At 49.6% G+C, this 19,611-nt stretch overlaps 1 protein-coding gene across 8 annotated transcripts; it reads left to right on the top strand.

Moving 5' to 3' along the window:
• The first annotated feature begins 127 nt into the window (after positions 1 to 127).
• Positions 128 to 19,380, top strand: Pur-alpha (Purine-rich binding protein-alpha). Of its 8 annotated transcripts, none has more exons than XM_076825364.1 (7): positions 128 to 630; positions 2,546 to 2,596; positions 10,475 to 10,593; positions 10,680 to 10,781; positions 11,082 to 11,222; positions 11,444 to 11,671; positions 11,846 to 19,380. In XM_076825364.1, exons 1-7 carry the CDS (start codon positions 594 to 596, stop codon positions 12,092 to 12,094), a joined length of 927 nt encoding a protein of 308 aa, XP_076681479.1. In that variant the 5' UTR covers positions 128 to 593; the 3' UTR covers positions 12,095 to 19,380. The 8 variants fall into 8 exon arrangements, with proteins under 8 accessions (XP_076681479.1, XP_076681481.1, XP_076681482.1 ...); XM_076825366.1 differs by having other exon boundaries at positions 136 to 630; positions 10,680 to 10,782; positions 11,092 to 11,222; XM_076825367.1 differs by having other exon boundaries at positions 141 to 630; positions 10,680 to 10,782; positions 11,092 to 11,210.
• Positions 19,381 to 19,611: the final 231 nt, after the last annotated feature.

Here is a 19,611-nt window from a genome sequence, read left to right on the forward strand (position 1 = left end):
CCGCTAAAAAGAGCGAACGGACGAGAGAGAGGGAGAGGGACGACGAATGGTGGGCATTGGTGGAAGCGAGAGGCTACGAGAAGGGGGGGATCGTGCCCGTGGCTATAAGGCAGTCTTATATAGATGGCCACGCGCAGGTCACACGACGAAAGGTGAGGAGTGTGTGGGTTCGCGTGGAGAAGTAAGTGTAGCGGTATCTCGCTCTCTCGCAGCGCGACGGGGATCGGCGGCGGAGCGAGAGTGAAAGGACGAAGAAGCGAGCGAGCGAGCGAGCCAGGCGAGCGAGGGCGAGCGCGAGCGCGAGTCGGGCCAGCGAGCGTGGAACGGTGTAGAGCGAGCGAGCGAGCGTGTGGTGGTGGTGGTGACGACTGGTGCCGTGGACGGACGGTCGGTCGGCGGTCGGACCGTGGTGTGTGAAGAAGTGAAAAATTCGCAAGTGGTGTGCTGGGTTGGTGAGCTGGCTGGTTAGTGGTGGATATACAGCGGGGGTCGCGCCACGGACAGTGCCGGGGGATTTTTGGTCGGACGGGGCCTGTTGCCGAGACGTCGTGGGACGACGCGTGGAACCGAGGAAAGAGACCGCGCTAAGAGCAATGTCTGACCGGGAAAGCCTGGACGATCAACCGCAAAGTAAGGACTAAGGGGACCGTACGGCCCCACGGGCGATATCGCCCCGGACTGTTTTCGATAACGGACACGGTCCCGCGATACGTGCTCGCGAACGTGCGCGAGCCCCGACATCTTTCCGTGGCTGTGGCACCGTGCGCTGCGCCTCCGGTTACCAGGACCGTCTTTTTTCCACGAGCCAACGCGACGAACCCTCCCGTGGTGCCGAACCCGCGCCGTTACTCCGCGCACGGTCCGCGAGCACCGCGGGCCCGAACACACCCGATCTTTCCTTACAGTCCTCGTGGCGTTCTGTCAACCGCCGAAAAGAATTGCTATTTTTCAACGATACCCAGGATCCAAGATGGCCGGCCCGCTTATCGGCCGAGAGACAAATCCTGTCCTCTTTCCTCCTTCGTCTTTACTCCGTCTCTCTCCTTCCCTCCCTCTGTGTGCACCTCTCTCTCTCTCTCTCTCTCTCCTACACATACGCACAGTCGCCCTCTCCTTCTCTCTTTCCCTCTGGCTCCCTCTTTACCTCGTGCTTCGTACTCGTGTCTCTTCTCCCTCCTCTCACACATGCACACACGCTATAGCACACTTTCCTCCTTTTCTACTTCGTGCTTTTGATTTTTCCTCCCTCTTTTTCTGTTTCGCTCCCTCTCCCCCGGCCCCTCGTTTTCGCAAGCCACGTATCTCAGCCTCGTGTCGAACACGGCGTGCAGCGGCGATGCCGGTTCTACCAGGTGTTGCGTTTTTGAAAGTCGCGGCCACTGGGAGCCTGTGTTTTGTGTCAGCTTCTCGTGACAGGCACCCTGACCGCTCTTCCAAAAGACAACCGGAATAGTCCCGGGTGAACACGCGTGATGTAACTCGCCTGTCCACCTATCTGGGCATGCATACATGCACGCGGGGCACACAGCCACGGAATTCGCTTATACACACGCTGCTATATGCGCACACGCGAAACGAAGGAACCGTCTGGGTCCACGATTCGCGTAAATTTCACACGTGCCATACGCGATCCCCCCCACCACAGGGGCTGGTAGATCTTGGCCTCGAAACGAGACGGCCGCGATGTGTGGTGCTGTATCTGCCTAGCGATGGGAGTAATTCAATTTATCATTTAAAAATGCCCGATCGATAGGATATAATTGTTCGGCGGTATCAGATGGAAGTTGAACGCGATGCCCCGAGGAAATATCGATCACGGAATAGAAATATTTACTTGGGACAGGAGGTTGAACAGTATTTGGGGAATGTATCGAGTGGTCGCGAGTACTTGTTGAAATAGGTTATGGTTGCAAGCCCGATGCGGAGGAATAAGTTCGGTCGATATTATCTCTAATTGATAATGTAAAAGTTGTGTAATATCGAGCGTGGGTGAATCGACAGTGGGAAAGTTTGCGATATGAAAGTTGTACACCGACATATTTTTTTTTTATGTATTTTTGTGAGTACGTTTCACTAAATACGTATTAGTAAACAGGTAATCTTCTTAATGATGGATGTATCATACTTTTTCCTAATTATCGAGAACAGCTCGCGAGCCTATTAGACCCATCATTAGCGTTAAATGCCGTTCGATATTGACTTAATTGTTACACCGCATGGGCTCGTGTTTCTTTTCGTTTTGGAGTTGCAGCTGTAGAATTTCAAAATGTCGCGATAACGACATGTTTCGTTTCCAACTTTATTTAGTTAGTGCATGGTGACATTTCGTTAGGTTAAATTGGTAATTTATTTCTATTAGCATTTTGCATCGAGATTTGATGGTTAGGTGATTACGATGTAAACGCTATCTGGTGTACTTTCTATGATTCATGGCGCGGGAAATATGTAACGATCTCTAGTTGGTAATTGCCACGTAGGGTAGCATTAACCTTCGTTTTATTCGTGCCTCGTTACTAACACGAATTTCCGTTTCCTTCTTTTCTAGGATATGGGAATCCAGGCGGAATGGATGCTGGAGGGACAGACTTCGACCCTGGTGAGTGAAATTACCAAGAGACAAATAAACCGTCCGGCAGAAATCGATTTAAAACATCCACTGAAATAGAAAATTAGATGCTCCCCGCCGGCTTCGTCTCACATGACAACGTTACATTTATATTCCACTCATTTCTCTCTAAAATTATCCCGCTAACATCCAGAACTTATATTTAGTTCCTATAACTTCGCCGCGAATCGAGCAATATTCATCAAAATTATATAATCGCTCGAGCAAACATTTTTCTTAACAATATTGACCTCGGATTTATCGCGCGATACGAAGAGATCACCAGGATCATGATTCTTACTATATACTTACACCCAGAGATAAACACTAATCTCCGCCGACTTATTTCAATATTGCCTAAAAAGTGTTGCCCAACCGAGCAACTCCAACTGTTATAAAAACGATAAACAGGGATACCCATGTACGCGGAGATCAATACCCGAAGGTTGACAGGAAAGGGTAATGCAATAATCGGGCGAAAATACTATTACAATCTTGCCCGCTGGAAATCATAGATCTGGTTCTAGAATCGCTTCTCAAAATCCTCCTCCCGCTACCCTCCAAGCGGCTCGGAGCCGCGTTGAAAATTCGCCTGCAGGGTTCAGACCGCCTCTCGAGCGCCTATTCTCGGCGCGCGTAGCGCGCGAATCGGGCTGGCGACGCGTCGCCGTCAATTTCGACGCGCTAGAAACGGATTCATCGAAAAATGGAAGTCGTGGGAAGAAGTATATACGCGGCGCGGCGGTGGCGGCAGGACGAGGCAGAGGAGTAGGGAACCGTACTAGCGCAGTCAGCTGGTCGTGACGTCACGCGATCATGTCGTGTGAGCTGGGTCGCATTGGTGGGGGGTTGCGACGTTGTCACGTGTTCGGGCGGCCAAGTCACGTGGCGCGCGTGGCTCGCGCACGCAGAAGCCGGCGCTAGGCGGCCGTTGATTGGTCGGGGCGATTTCACCACCATCATGCGCGCATTCCATCGGCATGACGGCGGGCTCCATGAATGACCGGTACGTCATTCGTGCCCGACGACGTCCAGTTGCTCCTGCACGATGTGCACCATCCAGTGGGAATTATCGCGGACGATCAGTCGGCGATGCCCGATGCGTCATCCCGATATGACCGGCTTCTTACGCTGACGATCGCTTCTCTCGGCCCTCCTTCCCGTCGTGACGCATCGTCCAAGCCGATTTCTCCGCGCATCTCTCCCCGCTGGTTTTCCCGGCTGCAACGTCCGCGTGAAAGTTTCGAATGGACTGTGCCATCCCGCCGAGCGTTCAGTTCGTCGCTTGGAAATCCCGCTTTAATCTCGCGGCCGGGCAAAGCCGGCTTGAAGTCCGTTGCACCGTGAAGATAGCGCGAGACCGCGATCGGCCGGCCGACCACGGCAGAGTCACTTCTCGCGATCAATCGTGTTCGCGACGCGCGTAAAATCTGCGACCGGTTCCCCTCGTTCGAGAGCCGTGGGGTTTTTTCTTTTTTTTTTTTTTTTTACCGCTTAATGTGGCATTCTGGTGAACTGGTACTTGGTGAAATTTAGTGGTGCTTTACTTGGTGCGGTGCAGTGACGTCTGTGGAATAATTCCGAAGTTCCTCTGCTACTAGTCCGGATGTTTTGAAAAGTATACTAAGTAGGCAAGTGTATTAAGTGTATATCGAGTGACTCGCAAGGCAGATAAGAGTTGTGCGCAAGGATAAGCGACATTACAGCGGACTTCCTTGGAATATCGCGTCGCGAGTGGTTAAATAAGTGGCGTAATGGGTGAGATTGTAGAAATATCACAGGATGACGGCCAACAGAGTACACTGGATGACTGGGGCGACACCATGGGCAAGATACAGTACTGGTGCCCTGAAGGTAGCCGTTGCTCACTGATCGTGGGAGTTCGAGATTAGAAGTGTACCATTCCGTGAGAAATTCGAAACGACATTGATAATGCTATCGGTGATCCTGGCCGTTTCAGCTTTCGCGATAGGAATTGGAAAGTTTCAGTGCGGATGTAGGCAGATATAGAGGATTTTAGGAATGTAGGGCACTTAGGTATCGCGTCGTTATATCTATTAAGATTCGAAGCTGAAGGCGCGTTCTAAATAAGAACTTTACGTTCGAACGGTTTAAGGTTAGGTTGCGTGACGCAAACCCTATTTCAGCGACCGTCTCTGAAACGGCATTTTGGTAGAGTCGGGGGGGAAAAAAAAGTGGTTCTAGGAACTCGAGCGGCGCGTGGCTACGCCACTGAAATGCTTGGCCGATGATTCAGTAACAGCGGAAACAGTTAAGAACTTGGGATTAAAAATAGGCGAATTTGAATAAGACGCGCGCCCTTTGCCTGGCTCTCGTAGATCCGCAGCCAACTTCGCGGTGGCCGTAGAATTTTCGGGCGTCCTGGGGGAATCGCTGAATAGGGGAATGTCACTATGAAGCAATTTGGAAACGGAAGTGTGCAACCGCGCGAATCTCGGTCCTCGTTTCTTTATCGGCCGCCACGTCTCCCACGGAGATAATTTACCGACCGTGAGAAAGGGACGAACATGGAATTCGCGGAAATCCCATTGGCGCTTTCGTCACTCGTCCCGGCGAATATTTCAACGAAATCGAAGGCTCTGGGTCACGATATTTCCCGTGGAATGCTTGCACTTTCCTCTTCCTATGCAGACGTGCGTCACACCGTATTTCCAACGTGGAATAATCATTTAAATAGGAATTGGGTACCGTATAACCTCACATTCTGCATTTTAAGCGGCAGTGATTAGACTTTGAGCGGTTAGAATGCTTTCAAGGACAGATGCGAAGCGACATAATTTTTTAGCATCCTACGAAGCCTCGATGCGTCGGCTGGGTTGCTGGGAAATTTTAAATTCCCCCCTGACAATCGCGCAACGATGCATTTCACTTAGTTCTCTCACGAAATCTGCTGATACAGTGGCGAAAACAATATTCCGACTCGTTGCTGCCAGCGGATTCTAAAGGATACGAATATTCAGGTCATCGCGGATATTGTAATTATTTCTCCGTCTTTACAGATTGTATTTTCTAGTCGGCTATCCAGTGTCATTGATAGCGAAATCAGCGGTTCTAATTACGCGCAGCGTCAGCGAGGGAAAAAATTCGCTCGAGCGTGACTTTCCTCGATGACGAAACCGATGATTAACCAGGCTTCCGCCTCGGAGCTGATAACAATTTTCCATTAATACCGACCGCTGAATAGCGACAGGAAAATAGCGTTCGTCTCATCGTTATCGTTCTCGCGCATGCCTAAACTATTTGTATCCTCAGAAACCCCCTTGGAAGCTGCTCAGGCGTTCTAGCCAAAGCACAAACCACATTTCATCTTGGAGACAGTACTACTTTGCACCGGCTGTATAAACTGCGAGCTCCTCTTCAATTAAAAAGCAGAGTCCGAAACGCAGCATGTATCAATGCTAATGCATAGATATCCCCAAGAACGCCCACGCGTGCTGGAGGAGCGCGTTAAGTAGGCTGTGAAGGGTTCACCGTCGGCAGATCCACCGCCGCGTTTCTAACGGTACAAAAATTCAATGAGCTCGTGCCCGTCATGAATCATGCATGCACTCGATGCATTCTTAGCGCACGGACGTCGATCTTGGAGCTCCGCTGATGCGCGACACGCGAGGGATAAGGGACAGGAGGACAGCTGGATCGAATGATGCTGTCGGACGTGCGGCGGTAGCTTTGGAGTCTGCTCGAATGCCACCGAGGCTCAGGGATTTCCCTGGAACAGCAACTTCCAAAGCCTTTAGCAAGCTCCTACTGAGTGGATCAACCCAGACAGGGGCTACCCAGCATCCGCATCTACGTTAGACTCTCCCAAGTCCACGCGAAGGCAAGCCTTCGCAAACAAGTCCCCCCGAGGCCTTGGCGCTCGCAGGAGCCCTCGTTGAGATCCTCGAGGACCTCACGAGCGACCGTTTCACCGAGTCTCGGTATCTGAAGCTTGCACGTTTACAGGAGCCGCCGTGGGTGCCAGCAGGTTGACATTCGCGTAACGATTAAAGCCTGCGAGGAGGAGCCCTCGTCCAGCCAAGGTAGATGCGCTCGAGTGACCGTCAGCAGCTGGACCACCGAGGAGGACCGGAGCAGAGGGAGGCTGGAACGCGTCGACGCGCAGAGCCGTCGAGGGCAGAGCAGAGCCGCGTCGTCGGGCGGTCGTTCATGGAAACGGCCTGGAGGGGGCTGGCTGGAAGAGGGAGAGCGGAAATATGCAGTTCGTGTTGAGGCAGGTCGGTGCAGCGCCACGAGTCGCGCTCCAGGCGCAGAGATCAATGCACCCGCCCCCTTCGTGCCTCGGCGTCGACGTCCACGTCGAGTCCGCCTCGTAAATCCGCGGAGCACGGGATGCGCGGACGGGACGGTGGCTCTGGTATAGGCCGCCTGGGCCGCGACACGGCCGCCAGCCCCGCTTGAAGCCGCGGAGACGCGTGTAGCGCCGTAGGAATATGGGAGGATATCCCTGTTACGTAAGACGAAGGCACGCGAAACGGGTTCCGTTGCTCGGGGGTGGGTACGTCTCACGTGTGAAACCGTTGTAAAGGCCGCTGCTGCGAGGGAACCCTCTGCCGCGGTGGTACGCAGGATGCTGGAGGACATTGGGGGTTACGTGTGCCGTAGGAAGACAATTGGACGTGGCGGCTCGAGGATCTAGCCGTGTCCGATGAGATTCGACGGTGCGGTCGGGCAGGGGATGCCCGCTTAGAAGGTGGCGCGGAACGAGGCCACGCAACGGAAGCACCGCAAAGTCCAGGATTTAGCCCACCGCGGGATTGACCGAGAGCTCTCGGCAGAGCCGCTTGCGAGTATCCATCCGAGCCACGGGTGACGCGGTCGACGACAGGAACGCGAGGATGTTAGACGAGGGACCTAGGGCCTGGCGGGCAACGGCCGCTACCACCCGGGATGCTGCCTGCGAGCTCCTGGCTGGCGGGCTTCGATGAACGCGGCTCGACGCGCGTCTCGTCCCCTGGTAATAGATGGTGACCTAGGGGTGGCTGAGGAACGGAGGGCGGAGTTCACCTGGAGAGTCAGAGGGGAAAGTAGAGTAGGACCGGAGGGCAGAGGGACCGGAGGATGACGGTGGACCGTGCAGACGGGCCAGGTCGCGCGGAGACGCAGCAGGAAGGAAGCCAGCAGGTTGCATCCCTGGTATGATGCCTCGGGAGGCTGCGCTGGATGACGGATCCTCTTGGACCAACGCTACCCTAGACGGCTGATCATGCAAAGCCCGCGGGCCGAGTGGACGACGTTCTCCCGCGAATCGAGGACTGTTCGCCGGTGCTGAAGGATTCCGGGGGGGTGACTGTTATGAGGGGCTGGGGCCGAGGAGGGAGTGTACGACGGCGTATCGACGGGACGCGGAGGGCCATTCTTCATGGAGTGTTCTCGACCCTGTCCCGATTCCCAGCTGGCGGCTCGATAAGGGACGGGTCGGCAGACGATGTTGCCGCGGATTAACTGGCTGCGTGGCCGTGCACGAAGGGGCTTCGCGACGAGGGCGGACGTCGGTGGAAGGATCAACCTGCTGGCTCTCCAGAGAGAAAACTGAAAATAGTAATCGATTAGCGGCGACGGAGGGAGGGACCAGGGAACAAATACGTACGCGGGTGGACGGGATAAGTTTAGAGGGGCGGAGGAGGATCGTAGGGGGTGGCGCGGAGACGCGAAGGATGTACAGGTGCATGGACTATCGTAGCATAGACAGAATGTTCAAGAGCAGGATCTTCCAGGGCGATCTGAGCCCTGTCCCGATTCCGGGCAGCCTGCAACAGTCGAGTACGTAACAATGAGGGATGTAGAGGCCCCCCTTTACGGTTAGATCGATCGTTCCACGCACGTTTCGCGCAGGGGATCGATCCTTCGGAATGCGACTCGATGGTATGCCTGCGGGAACGGGGTTGCAACTTGCCCACCATCTTTCACCACTCTTGGCCGTGGACCATCGAAATGGGATGTTACTTTCAGTCGCAAACACGTAGCCGTCCTCGTTGTCGAGTTAAAGGGTCTAGCCACTTTTTTAATGCCGGTATTTTGTTGGTATTGGGCACTCGCTGGGCGGTGGGGTATTAGGTCGGTTTTAAACGCAGCGATTGGATCACGCTCTATTTCAGTTCTAGGACGAGACTCTTGGAACCTTCCAGCAGGGCTTGAAACGCTTCCGAAAATAACTGTTTAAAGCTGTTGTATAAAGGTTCCGATTAAGACGGTTATGGAGAACTTTTATTCCAAATAGCTGCCACGAAGAACCGAAATTTCCAACTGTTATCTGTCTCGGTTACGGTTCCTATTTCCTCTTCATATCAGTTCCATAACCGTTATTTTTTTCGGTTCCGGAACGGTTCCAGAATCAATTCTTTATATCGACTTTTCCATAATTGATATCATTCATTATCGAAGCTGTAGGTTGCTGTAGATGTTCATCTTTTTTACAAAATCCTTATAGAAACAGGAGAAACTTTTAACTTCCTATTCTGAATGATACAGTGTGTGTGAATGTAAAAATATCTAGCTGATTTATTTATTTCAACGCGTGTATAAATGTTTCTTCTTTTTCTATGAGGATTCTGTAAAGAATATGCGCATATACAGTAATCTGCAGCTACGATAATTAATGATATCAATTAGGGAAAAGTCGATACAAGAATTGATTCTAGAACCGTTTCGGAACCAATGTAGAACGGAGAAAATAACGGTTATGGAACCGATATGAAGAGGGAAATAGGAACCGTAACTGAAACGGATAATAGTTGGAAATTTCGGTTCTTCATAACAGTTATTCAGAATCAAGGTTCTTCGTAACCGTTTGGAGAACCGAAATCGATATTATAACAGTTTTCAAGCCCTGCCTTCCAGCCACTTCTCGTACAGTACAATCTTTTTCCCGAGTCAAGTGTCTCTCAGTAGCTCATCCTTGCTGCGAGGTTCTTGGGGATATTAAAATTAATAACTTCGAAGCGTAACAATCTCCAGATAAGCCTTCGCCTTTAATCCTCTCGAAGTCTTAGTTCCTTAGCTGCCAAATTCTTCTTTCTCCTATTATTGCGTTGATACAATTTATTTGTCGCTCCTTGGGATGTTCCCTCTATCAGCTTCCTCCTGTTAAGCCTCGATTACACGAAATACGGGGACTCCCTTCGTGGCAGGACAGGATAAGCTGGCGACGATAACAGCGAAGAACTAGGCAGAGCTCTGTATCCAGCGGTAGTGGGGTACCAAACGGGTCATTGACCTCTGGTGCAGCTGTTATTGATCGGCGAGGACTAGCAACATCGCTCCAGCCTTTCGCCCAGCTCTGCTTGTCCTGTTACGAAGGATATCGACCCTTCTGCATTACAAAAGAAAAACCCCTGCCCAGGTAACGCGAATCCATTTTGGTTCACCGTGCCTCCACCGGGATCGTCGGATTTCGCTGCTTCGACCCAGAAACAGCAGCCTCGGGGAGCCCAGCGAGGAGCATCGAGCGCAGGCTGACCTAATAAACACTGGGTGACCTGTCTCTGGGCTCCTCGCCTTGTCCCTTCCCTCCCTTTTCCCCTTCGACGGCCCATGGAGCGGGCAACTGAGGTCGCTGTGGCCGCTGACCAAGTCGAACGTAGAGCTCCTTTCAAAGGGAATTTTAAACAGCGGGTGGCATTTGTATCGATTGGGGGATTTATTTGGGACACTGGAAGTGTTTCTGAGGGAGAACACCTGTTTCGAGGGTTTCGGATTGCCAAAGCGGAGCAGAATTTTTCATTTCATTGGATGGAATTGTTCTAGGGCTAAGATAGCTAAATCCCCGGTTCGATACGAATTTGCGCGAATGAGAAACGGTTCTGATTAATGGAGGCACAGATTAATCCCGCGCGTGTGATATTCCAGGCCAGCAGGGGCAGCAGGGCGAGCAGGAGTTGGCGACGAAGATGCTGCAGATACAGAGCAAAAGATTCTATCTCGATGTGAAGCAGAACAGACGTGGGAGGTTCATCAAAGTAGCCGAGGTATCTTCCTTTGTGTTTCATAAATTATTCAACGGGACACTGAATGTTGAACAGGCGGGTAACGACGTGTGTGTTTCACTTTGCAGATCGGCGCGGACGGAAGAAGAAGCCAAATCTACCTGGCGCTCAGCACAGCGTCCGAGTTTCGGAACTACCTTTCGACGTTCAGTGACTTTTATGCATCCCTAGGTAAACCATAATATCCAAACGTTTGTTGCACAGAGATTCCACTGAAACTCGAGGGCCTATTGTCACGCCCCTGAACTCTGTTACCACCCTTAACCTCGAGATGCGCAGCATCCTCGAATTGTCCCTCTAGCCCCCGAAAGTTCGTTACCTACCTATAATCGGTACTTGCATACCTCCGATCCGGGACCAAGCATGCCCAGCAACGAGAAGGAACTCTGTTCTGCATAGAAATCTGTAGATAACCCCAAAGCGAGATGTGAGAACATTTATGATGCTATTCTATCGCGATTTGAAACGTTGAACCCGCAGGTCCACCGAGCTCGGAGAACGTACCGGATGATGGGAAGCTGAAGTCGGAGGTGATAACGAAGGATAACAGGCGGTATTACTTGGACCTCAAGGAAAATACTCGCGGCCGTTTCCTGCGGGTGAGTCACCCTGTATGTACCAGCCAATGCAAATTTACTTTGTACGCTAAGTGATAAGGGGCGTCAGTCTCTGATATCGTCTCGGTGTGCGGACTCCTTAGAGGGCGATAGGCTCTTCTATGTCGAGGGAGCACGTAGAGAACGGTGGCTCCTGATCGTGCGCCGCGCTGTCGGGCTCGGAGGGATCGCTTGGTGACCGTTGTAGTAACGGCCGGTGGACGTTTGTTGCACAGGTGTCGCAGACCATCACGCGGGGAGGGCCTAGGACGCAGATCGCGATACCAGCGCAGGGTATGATCGAGTTCCGCGACGCGCTGACGGACCTCCTCGAGGAATACGGCACGGACGATGGCGGCTTCAAGGGTGACTTACCAGAGGGGCGGTACATGCGCGTGGATAGCAAGAATTTCTATTTTGATATCGGCCAGAACAATCGCGGCATCTACATGAGAATTTCCGAGGTATGGGGGTTAATGGGCTAATTGCTAATTGATCGGGTGTATCGTGACTACTGGTCGCTAGCCGGATTAGGTACCTTCGGGATTGCTGCGACTACGTTACGATAGATCCGATCTCTGGAGGCGACACCTTAATGTTCTCAGCGCGATATGCCAATGGGAGACGTGTGGTTACAGGTGAAGACGCACTTTAGAACAGCAATCACCGTGCCGGAGAAATCCTGGGCGCGTTTCCGCGACATATTCGCGGATTACTGCGATAGGATGAGGGAAAGGGGCGCCGGCAGCAACGTCGGCATGAACAGCGGCGGCGGAGGGAGCGTGTTGCCCGAGGGGAGGGGCTCTGTGGTGGCACAGGTACCATCACCGTCGACCTCACAACAGCCTAACCCAAATCCAAATTTAGACTCTCCCTTAATGAAGTGAAAAAGGCTTTAACTTAACTCGAACAATGGGGAATTATAACCGTAACTCGTTTTCAAGTCATTAAGCGAAACTAAAGGAACTTGTCAGAGTCTATGCCATCGTCATCGCCATTTTCATCGACATCGTCATTGTCACCGTTCACCGTCATCGTTATCGCCACCGTCACTATCGCCGTCACTCGTCGTCAACTTGAACGATAGGGAAAAGAGAGGGGAAAGGGAAAGACGAACACCAAAAAAAAAAAAAAAAGAAAACAGAGAAAAAAACACTCGCCTGGAATGGTTATATAGGTATAGAATATTATCGCAGAGAATCACAAACCGTAGGCTGATCGTTCGGAGGGTACGTTAGACTCGTGATCACGCAGTTCGATTTGCGCGCGGGATCGGATCGACGGTTATCAGACCGATCCGCGTCGCCCACGCTAGTCGATCGGGAGGGGGTTAGGGGAGGGAACGATGGATAGTGGAAGGAGGACAAATGATGATGCGTGTGTGTGCGCGCGCGTGTGCATGTCTTGTGTATGCGTGGAGACGTGTGCGTGCGTGAAACGAACGAGTCTCTGCCGCTCGTGCGATTATACACAGAGAATAGGAATACGCAACGACGGGATCGAGGAATTATAGAATTATCGCGCGGTATATCCTCTTAGGTGGATACGAGTTGCCATCAATTAAACGTTATGAATACTACCGTTCATTTCTCTGGCTGTCTCTCTATACGCCATCGATCGATCTCGATCTTCCCCCGCCTCGTTGTTTCCGTTCGAGTTCACAAGCTTGTTTTCTTCTTTCGCTCTTCGCGGAAGCTCTCGGCAGCCGAGACCTTGCACGTTCTTCGCTCTCGTCACGCAATTCGTTCAAACGAACAATGGTAAATTAGCACCGATCCTTAGTGGGGAAATGGACTGTAGTGGAGATCACGTTACAATTGAATTTGATCGTTCAGAATTTATGAATAAATGAATTGTTATATTAACGATTATATCGATCGCAGGGAGAAAGGAGAGCGTGGTGTGGGTGGTCGCGTTAGGCAAAAGGCCCGTTAACCGCGGTCAACGAGGTATCGCCTGTGACGACTTAACTTTCGGCAAAGGCGCGGGCGCGTGTGTAGCAGCTTGATGGTCTCCGATAAATCACCCCCGAACCTCTCGTCTCCGCGCGGGAAACGGACGGCCGGAGTCGGCGCGTGCGCGCGAGCCTTCCGCCGGTCCACCGTCGCCTCTCTCTTCATTTCGAGCATGCGCGCGCGCGCGTGATTCATCTCGAGCCGGTTAAGTCGCACAGGGCGGAACGTTTAATCACAATCTGGACGTCGCGACACCGTACACACTCGTTTACAAGCTGAACGACGTCTCTATTAAAGTAATTATGAAATAATATATATAACATATAGGCGAAGGAAAGGAAGTGAATGCTAGGCGAATACGAATCCCTATAATATGTATATTATACAAAGTTAATTATGTTATGTTTTGTTTCATCGATTCGCACGGAACGTGCGTATGCAAATGCACGGTGTCTGGATATAGAGACGCCAGTACAGAGTGCAAGTTACACGAGTCATGTTTACAACACAGTTTATACATTAGGGACAAGGTGCACCAGGCATGTACACGTACACATACACACGACAAGCGCGTACCACACGGAAAGACATCGGAAATCAAACGAAAAATCTCGCGCACGACACACACACACACATACACTCTATACATATATGTATGTATATAATACACACTCACACACATTAGCCACACACGTACGACAAACATGAAATAATATTCCATCTTGAAAGACGAACGGTATAAGAGACGGTGTGCACGCGTACGTAATCTATGTTACGTTTGAGTGACGGCCGAGTTCTAACACAATTGCATATTAGGTATGTATTATATGAATGCATATTAGGTATTTATATAGAATCTATATAACTGTATAATTGTAACGAAATGCCAATGTCCGTGGACCCAGGCAACTGTGTATCAGCCGGTAACGCGCGATCAATCGAATTGAAGGTGTTGCGGGCAAAGCAATTGCTTAGGTCCCGACCAGACGGGCGCAGGATGAAATGAATACGAAGACAAAAGAAAAAGATTAAAAAAAGAGAGAGAGAGAGAGAGAGAGAGAGAGAGAGAGAGAGAGAGATGATGAAGGGGAGGAAGAAGAACGAACGGGGGAGAAGAAAAGGCAAATGATATTTCAAAACGAACGACCGAGTCGGAGGAGAAAATAACGCAGTCGAGTTATTTCTCTGAATGGAAAAGGAAAATCTTAATACGCTTTGATTCTGCAACGCTGTGCTAATATCAACAATGATAAAGAAAGAAAGAAGAAAAAAAAAGAAAATATCTATCCGTTCTCTTGCGTTTCTTCTAATCGAGACGACGAACCGAAATAATTAATAATCTTAAATATATTTCGCACTGGTGCGAAATGATCGAGCAGTGGAGCGGCATAGATGCATTAAACGCATAAAAGTGCTATTTAATTAAATGGGGAAAAAAGAGAGAGAGAGAGAGAGAGAGAGATGAAGGGAGGAAGAAAGGCGCGTCCGGTTCGTGCGTTGTCCGGCGCGTTGCACGTTTTGAAGAGATGAGTAAAAAAAAATTTTATTTATTTTTTAGCAATGAACCTATTATCTATTTCGATAAGATATTTCTTCTTTGATTGCATTTCCTTCTAAATCGACAATTTCGGCTGGTCTGAATTTACTTAGCGCGTAGGTTTTTGATGATATAATGAAAATATAAATCACAATTAAGAAATTCGAATACGCACGAGTGGGTGAACTATCGAGACACACGAAAGATAAATCCCGATCCTCTTCGATTTAAGAATAGTTCGCACCTTCTTATTGGTCCCTTGTTCTCGTCGCATCGTTGCTGTCGTCATTCTTTTCTTTTCTTTTCTTTTCTTTTTTTTTTTCAACGCACCGAACGACTCGTGAAACAAGTAGCTGTCCCCTCGAATCGATTGTTTGCACGTTCGTGTGTCCATTTTCTACCGTCTTACCATTCTTGTCTTTCTCTTCTGCGACACTTCTGCGAAACTTTGTTGAGTTCAAGGGGGTCGGTGAACCTGCGGTCTGTGCACAAGATGGCATAGTTGTCCAAACCGAGCGTTCTGATGGAAACGGCAAGGAAAAAGGCATAGAGATATAAAAAAAAAGAAGAATATCGTTCACTGGCGCAGATGGTATGACACATTGTGATCTATACAAATTACAAATTACAAAGCATCAACAAGTAGTATATATTTAAGATATAAATATACACACGTACACCTACGGTGACCTAGACACACTGTCTAAACTAATGCGCGCGATTGCGTGTCCAAAACAAAAAAAAACACATACAAAAGGAGAGGGCGAACACGTTATTAAAGTGAGGACGACTACAGCGTACCTAACTGTTAAAAAGAAAAAAAAGCGTAAAACGATTTAGAAAAAAAAGCAAAACAGAGAAACACACACAGAGAGACAGATATAAGGAACAAACGAGAAAAAACAAATCGTCTGACACGTAAGAGTAAGCAAAGTAATATAAAGAAGCGAAGGTGGGCGAAGAAGGAAGGAAACAAATAATGAAAGAAAGATGAAACACGACGCTCCTGCCACGCAGAGAGTCCTTAGACAGCTTTAAGATAATAATTATAAATGATAAATAATAATTATTATTAAATAATAACGATAAACTTTCTATATGTTGAATCGTGTCTAGTGAGAGAAGTACTATTGAAGTAAAACGAAAACAAAAAAAAATGGAATCTACTATCGCCACACACACACACACACACACATGGATTTAACTCACAGTTTATAACGACCATTAGTTGTCTATCGAATGTTCTTTCTTTTCTTTTCATATAGCGGAGAAGGTGGTTGTTAGAGAATAGCTTGGTGTTTCGTTTGCTGTTTTTACAAAACGTTGCGCGGTTGGCAAACGGGCGGACCTTTTGCCGGATGCTGCGACGCCGGGGAGAGGTCCGGCCGGGGCCCGCACCTACGTTTATATTTGGTGGGGCTTTTTGACCACTACTGTTATCATTATCACTGCTATTATCACGTGGGGTTTCCATACCTGGGCCGGCGCGCGTGCTCGCAAGCTGTTGTGTGCGCGTAGAGCCAACGACGTTCTCTCCTGTTACTAATTGTACGAATAATCGGTATATCCCCCACCGCGGGTGAGGGTGCATGCGTTACCTTTTCATTGAACCCTACACCTCTCGCTGGCGTAGCCCCCTCTCGTGTCTAAGTGCGGGGGCATTAGATTAATTAACTTTATTCCGCCAACTTCTACTCGCATTAAGCTGTCCATCCCCCGATCCCTCCACCAGCTTGCGACTGGAGATTAAATTGCCGTGGTATGAAAACCCTGCGCTCGCTGCGATTATTCTTATTATTATCATTATTATTATTATTATTACGATTATATTGTCATTATACTTATTATTACGATTATTCTCTTTATTATTACTATTATAATTACTAGTACCATTATTACCAGATGAACTATCAGTTGCGTCCTGATCACTGATCACAAGGACCGGCCTCGAGCGGGCTGATTTTCATTTTGTTCTAATATTTTCTTCTTTTTTTAAAAAAAAAAAAAAAAACATAGGTTGTCGTCAGTCCGTTTTATGATCAGTGACTTATCAATTCCTTTCAGTCTTTTGATACTTCTTTTTCTCATCGAAAGCAATGATGAACTCTATTTCCTCCTCCATTCTTTTTAATCGTTCTACGAGATCCCATTCTCCTAGCCCACCGTGTTCCCTCGCGTTCATCAATCGGCCCACTCAGGTCTGGCGTGTAGAGTCTGTGTGTAGAGCGTACGCGCAAAGAAAGCGAACGCCGCTGTGCGAGAGAAAATGTGGCAAGGGAGCGAAAAACGAGAGGCGAAGATTCGACCGGAAGACCCGAACGGCGCCAAAACCGTAATTGGAATCGGCGACGTGATTAGACGTAATTAGCTTCGCGATCCCGCGGATCACTCGTCCCCCCCAGCCCACCCTCCCCCCAACACACACACACACACAACACACACACACCCCAACCCAACTTTTGTTCTTTTGGAAAGAAGGAAGAAAGAGTCGAAGGGGAATCACCTTTAGGCGTGGCGTTTTCTTTTCTTCCTCTTAGCGCGCTCTCGCGTGTGTGCATGCGTGCGTGTATGTGTTCATGTGCGTGTATAGAGATAATCTAAGGGGGCGAACCTTTATCTCTTCATAAAGGGAAGGAAAAGAGCAAACATGAGGCACCGATCGCGGGGACGATGCACCGCCCGGAGCCATTGGCCACGAATTCTCGAGTCGCGGCGACATCGCCGAGCACCGTTGCTTCTCTGCCCCGACGAAATTGTATCCCGCCTGTTGGAATGCAGAGTGTAATTGTATAGGTGAACTCTCTGGCCGTCGAATGGCCCCCGGACGCACGGCACCCGGCTCCGTAGGGAATGCAATTTCACTGTGACTGGCATGTAAAGCGGCAAACGTTGTTGAAAAACCCTCTGCACCAGAACCGGCGACGCCGCGGGGGCCGCCGATCCCCTCCGGCGATCCGGCCGAAGAAAGTAAAGGGTGCAGGGCGGTTCGTAGGCTGTTAGCATACTCGTAGAAGACACGTTCTCCGCGTTCGTTCGAAGAAACTCATGGACATCTAAAAGCATAATCATATCACTGCCTGTAATACCATGGCCTTCATCCGCGAGAGGATCGACACTTTGGCGTAGAATCGAATGCAATTTCTTATCGAGCGCAGGTTAAATAAGTTTTCGCGCGCGCAACAGTTGTGCCTTTTCGTCAGTTTACGTTCCAGTGTTCTCGATAGGATTCAGTTTAACGAACATTGTACATAGTTCTAAGCAATAATAGTAAGCATAGTATCAGCAGCGCTTTAGCACTCTGCATCCGAGTAGCCCCGCGAGGCGGCGCGTTAATTTCTTCATCGCACGCGACGGCATCGCGTCTACAGCGCATTGTAACGCGAGCCTCTAATCGTCAGCTTTCCCGCTTAGCAAAGATTGCGAAAACCGTGAAAATTGCATTGCACGAACCTAGTCAGCTCTCTAGAACGAGGTGCGGAACAGAAGGGAACTCGTTGAATAACTTCGTCGGCACGGGCCAGCCAGTTTGCCCTCGGCGTGCATCGTCCCCTATGTCGGTGGAACGTTACAGAGACGCGATCCTAGGGAACGTTCAACAGTTCGCAGCTCTTAAACGTTATTTATTTCGAGGATCGATAAACAGCATAATACTATTGTTATATAAACTAATCGAGTCAAGTTTTCAAAATGTTACGAGCACGAGGATGATCTGTCGGATACGGTTCATAATAATTATTTCTTCGGATCAACGTTTTTTCCGCCATAGTTCATAATATTTTAATATATTAACTATTACAAAGCAAAAATACGACGGGGAGTGAAGAAGAGGGAGCAGGTCCGAGTAGGGAGGGCGAAAGATCGAGCCACGGTACCAGCTATAGTCAGAACAGAAGTCCGCTGGCTGCTCAGTGTCACAGAGCAGCTGTCCCTACCCCCCACCCCCCCCCGGCGCCACGCCATTTGGCTCCTCCCACTTTACCTCTAGTTTCTACGCGCCCTCTGCCGTTCAGAGAGGCAAGGCCGACTTGGCAGAGAATTGGGAGCTCTACGTGGCATGATTGACAGTGGAGAGAAAGTGGCCAGTCGATTATGTTCAGAGTATAGTTTGCGCACGATGATTAAGTCGCTGTCATTCGTGGACCACGAATATCGCGATTGACGACGACCTTTCGCCCGCACTGTACATGAAACAATGAAAATGGGAAGGTGTTGAGAGGCGGAGCATGAATATAAAACGAGACGAACCACTGGTACACGTATACACGCGTGCTGTGGATGCGTGTGTTCGTGTACGAGCGTATTTGTTGGATTAATTGTATGATTAAAGGACAAGAAATTCGTAACGAATAACATAAGCAGAGAGAGAGAGAGCGAGCGAGCGAGAGAGAGAGAGAGAAAGAGAGAGAGAGAGAGAGAGAGCGAGCGAGCGAGAGAGAAATAATGATAAGAAGAACCGACACTCATTTTAAGCACGACAGCTGTCCGTCTATTTGACTTGTGTGTTCGACGAAAAAAAAAAGAAAGAAAGAAAACGAAAAGAAAAAAAATAGAAACAGTACTACTACGGCTCACGCGTTTGAAAACAAAACATTAAAGAAACAGACAAAAAAAATAAGATTCATCGCCTCGATGTTAAATGTAACACGTTTTACAAGGTAACAGAGCATTTCATTTTATAACATTTCTACTGTCTATACTTTCACCCGGACATTCTCACTGTGGACGAAAGAAGTAGGCGGTCCATCTACCCCCAAAACCCAACCCCCGCATCTCCTTCTTCTGTCGATAGCAAGTGTGATATACACGCGAGCACATGTTTGGCACACGTTCTTGCTGCGAGCGCTTCAAAATTTCGAATTTCCCGCCACGAGAACTGAACGCGTTTAAATCTGGCGCGCGCGCGCGCAGGTTG

Source organism: Andrena cerasifolii, chromosome 13 (genome assembly GCF_050908995.1).
Source record: "Andrena cerasifolii isolate SP2316 chromosome 13, iyAndCera1_principal, whole genome shotgun sequence".
Taxonomy (NCBI): domain Eukaryota; kingdom Metazoa; phylum Arthropoda; class Insecta; order Hymenoptera; family Andrenidae; genus Andrena; species Andrena cerasifolii.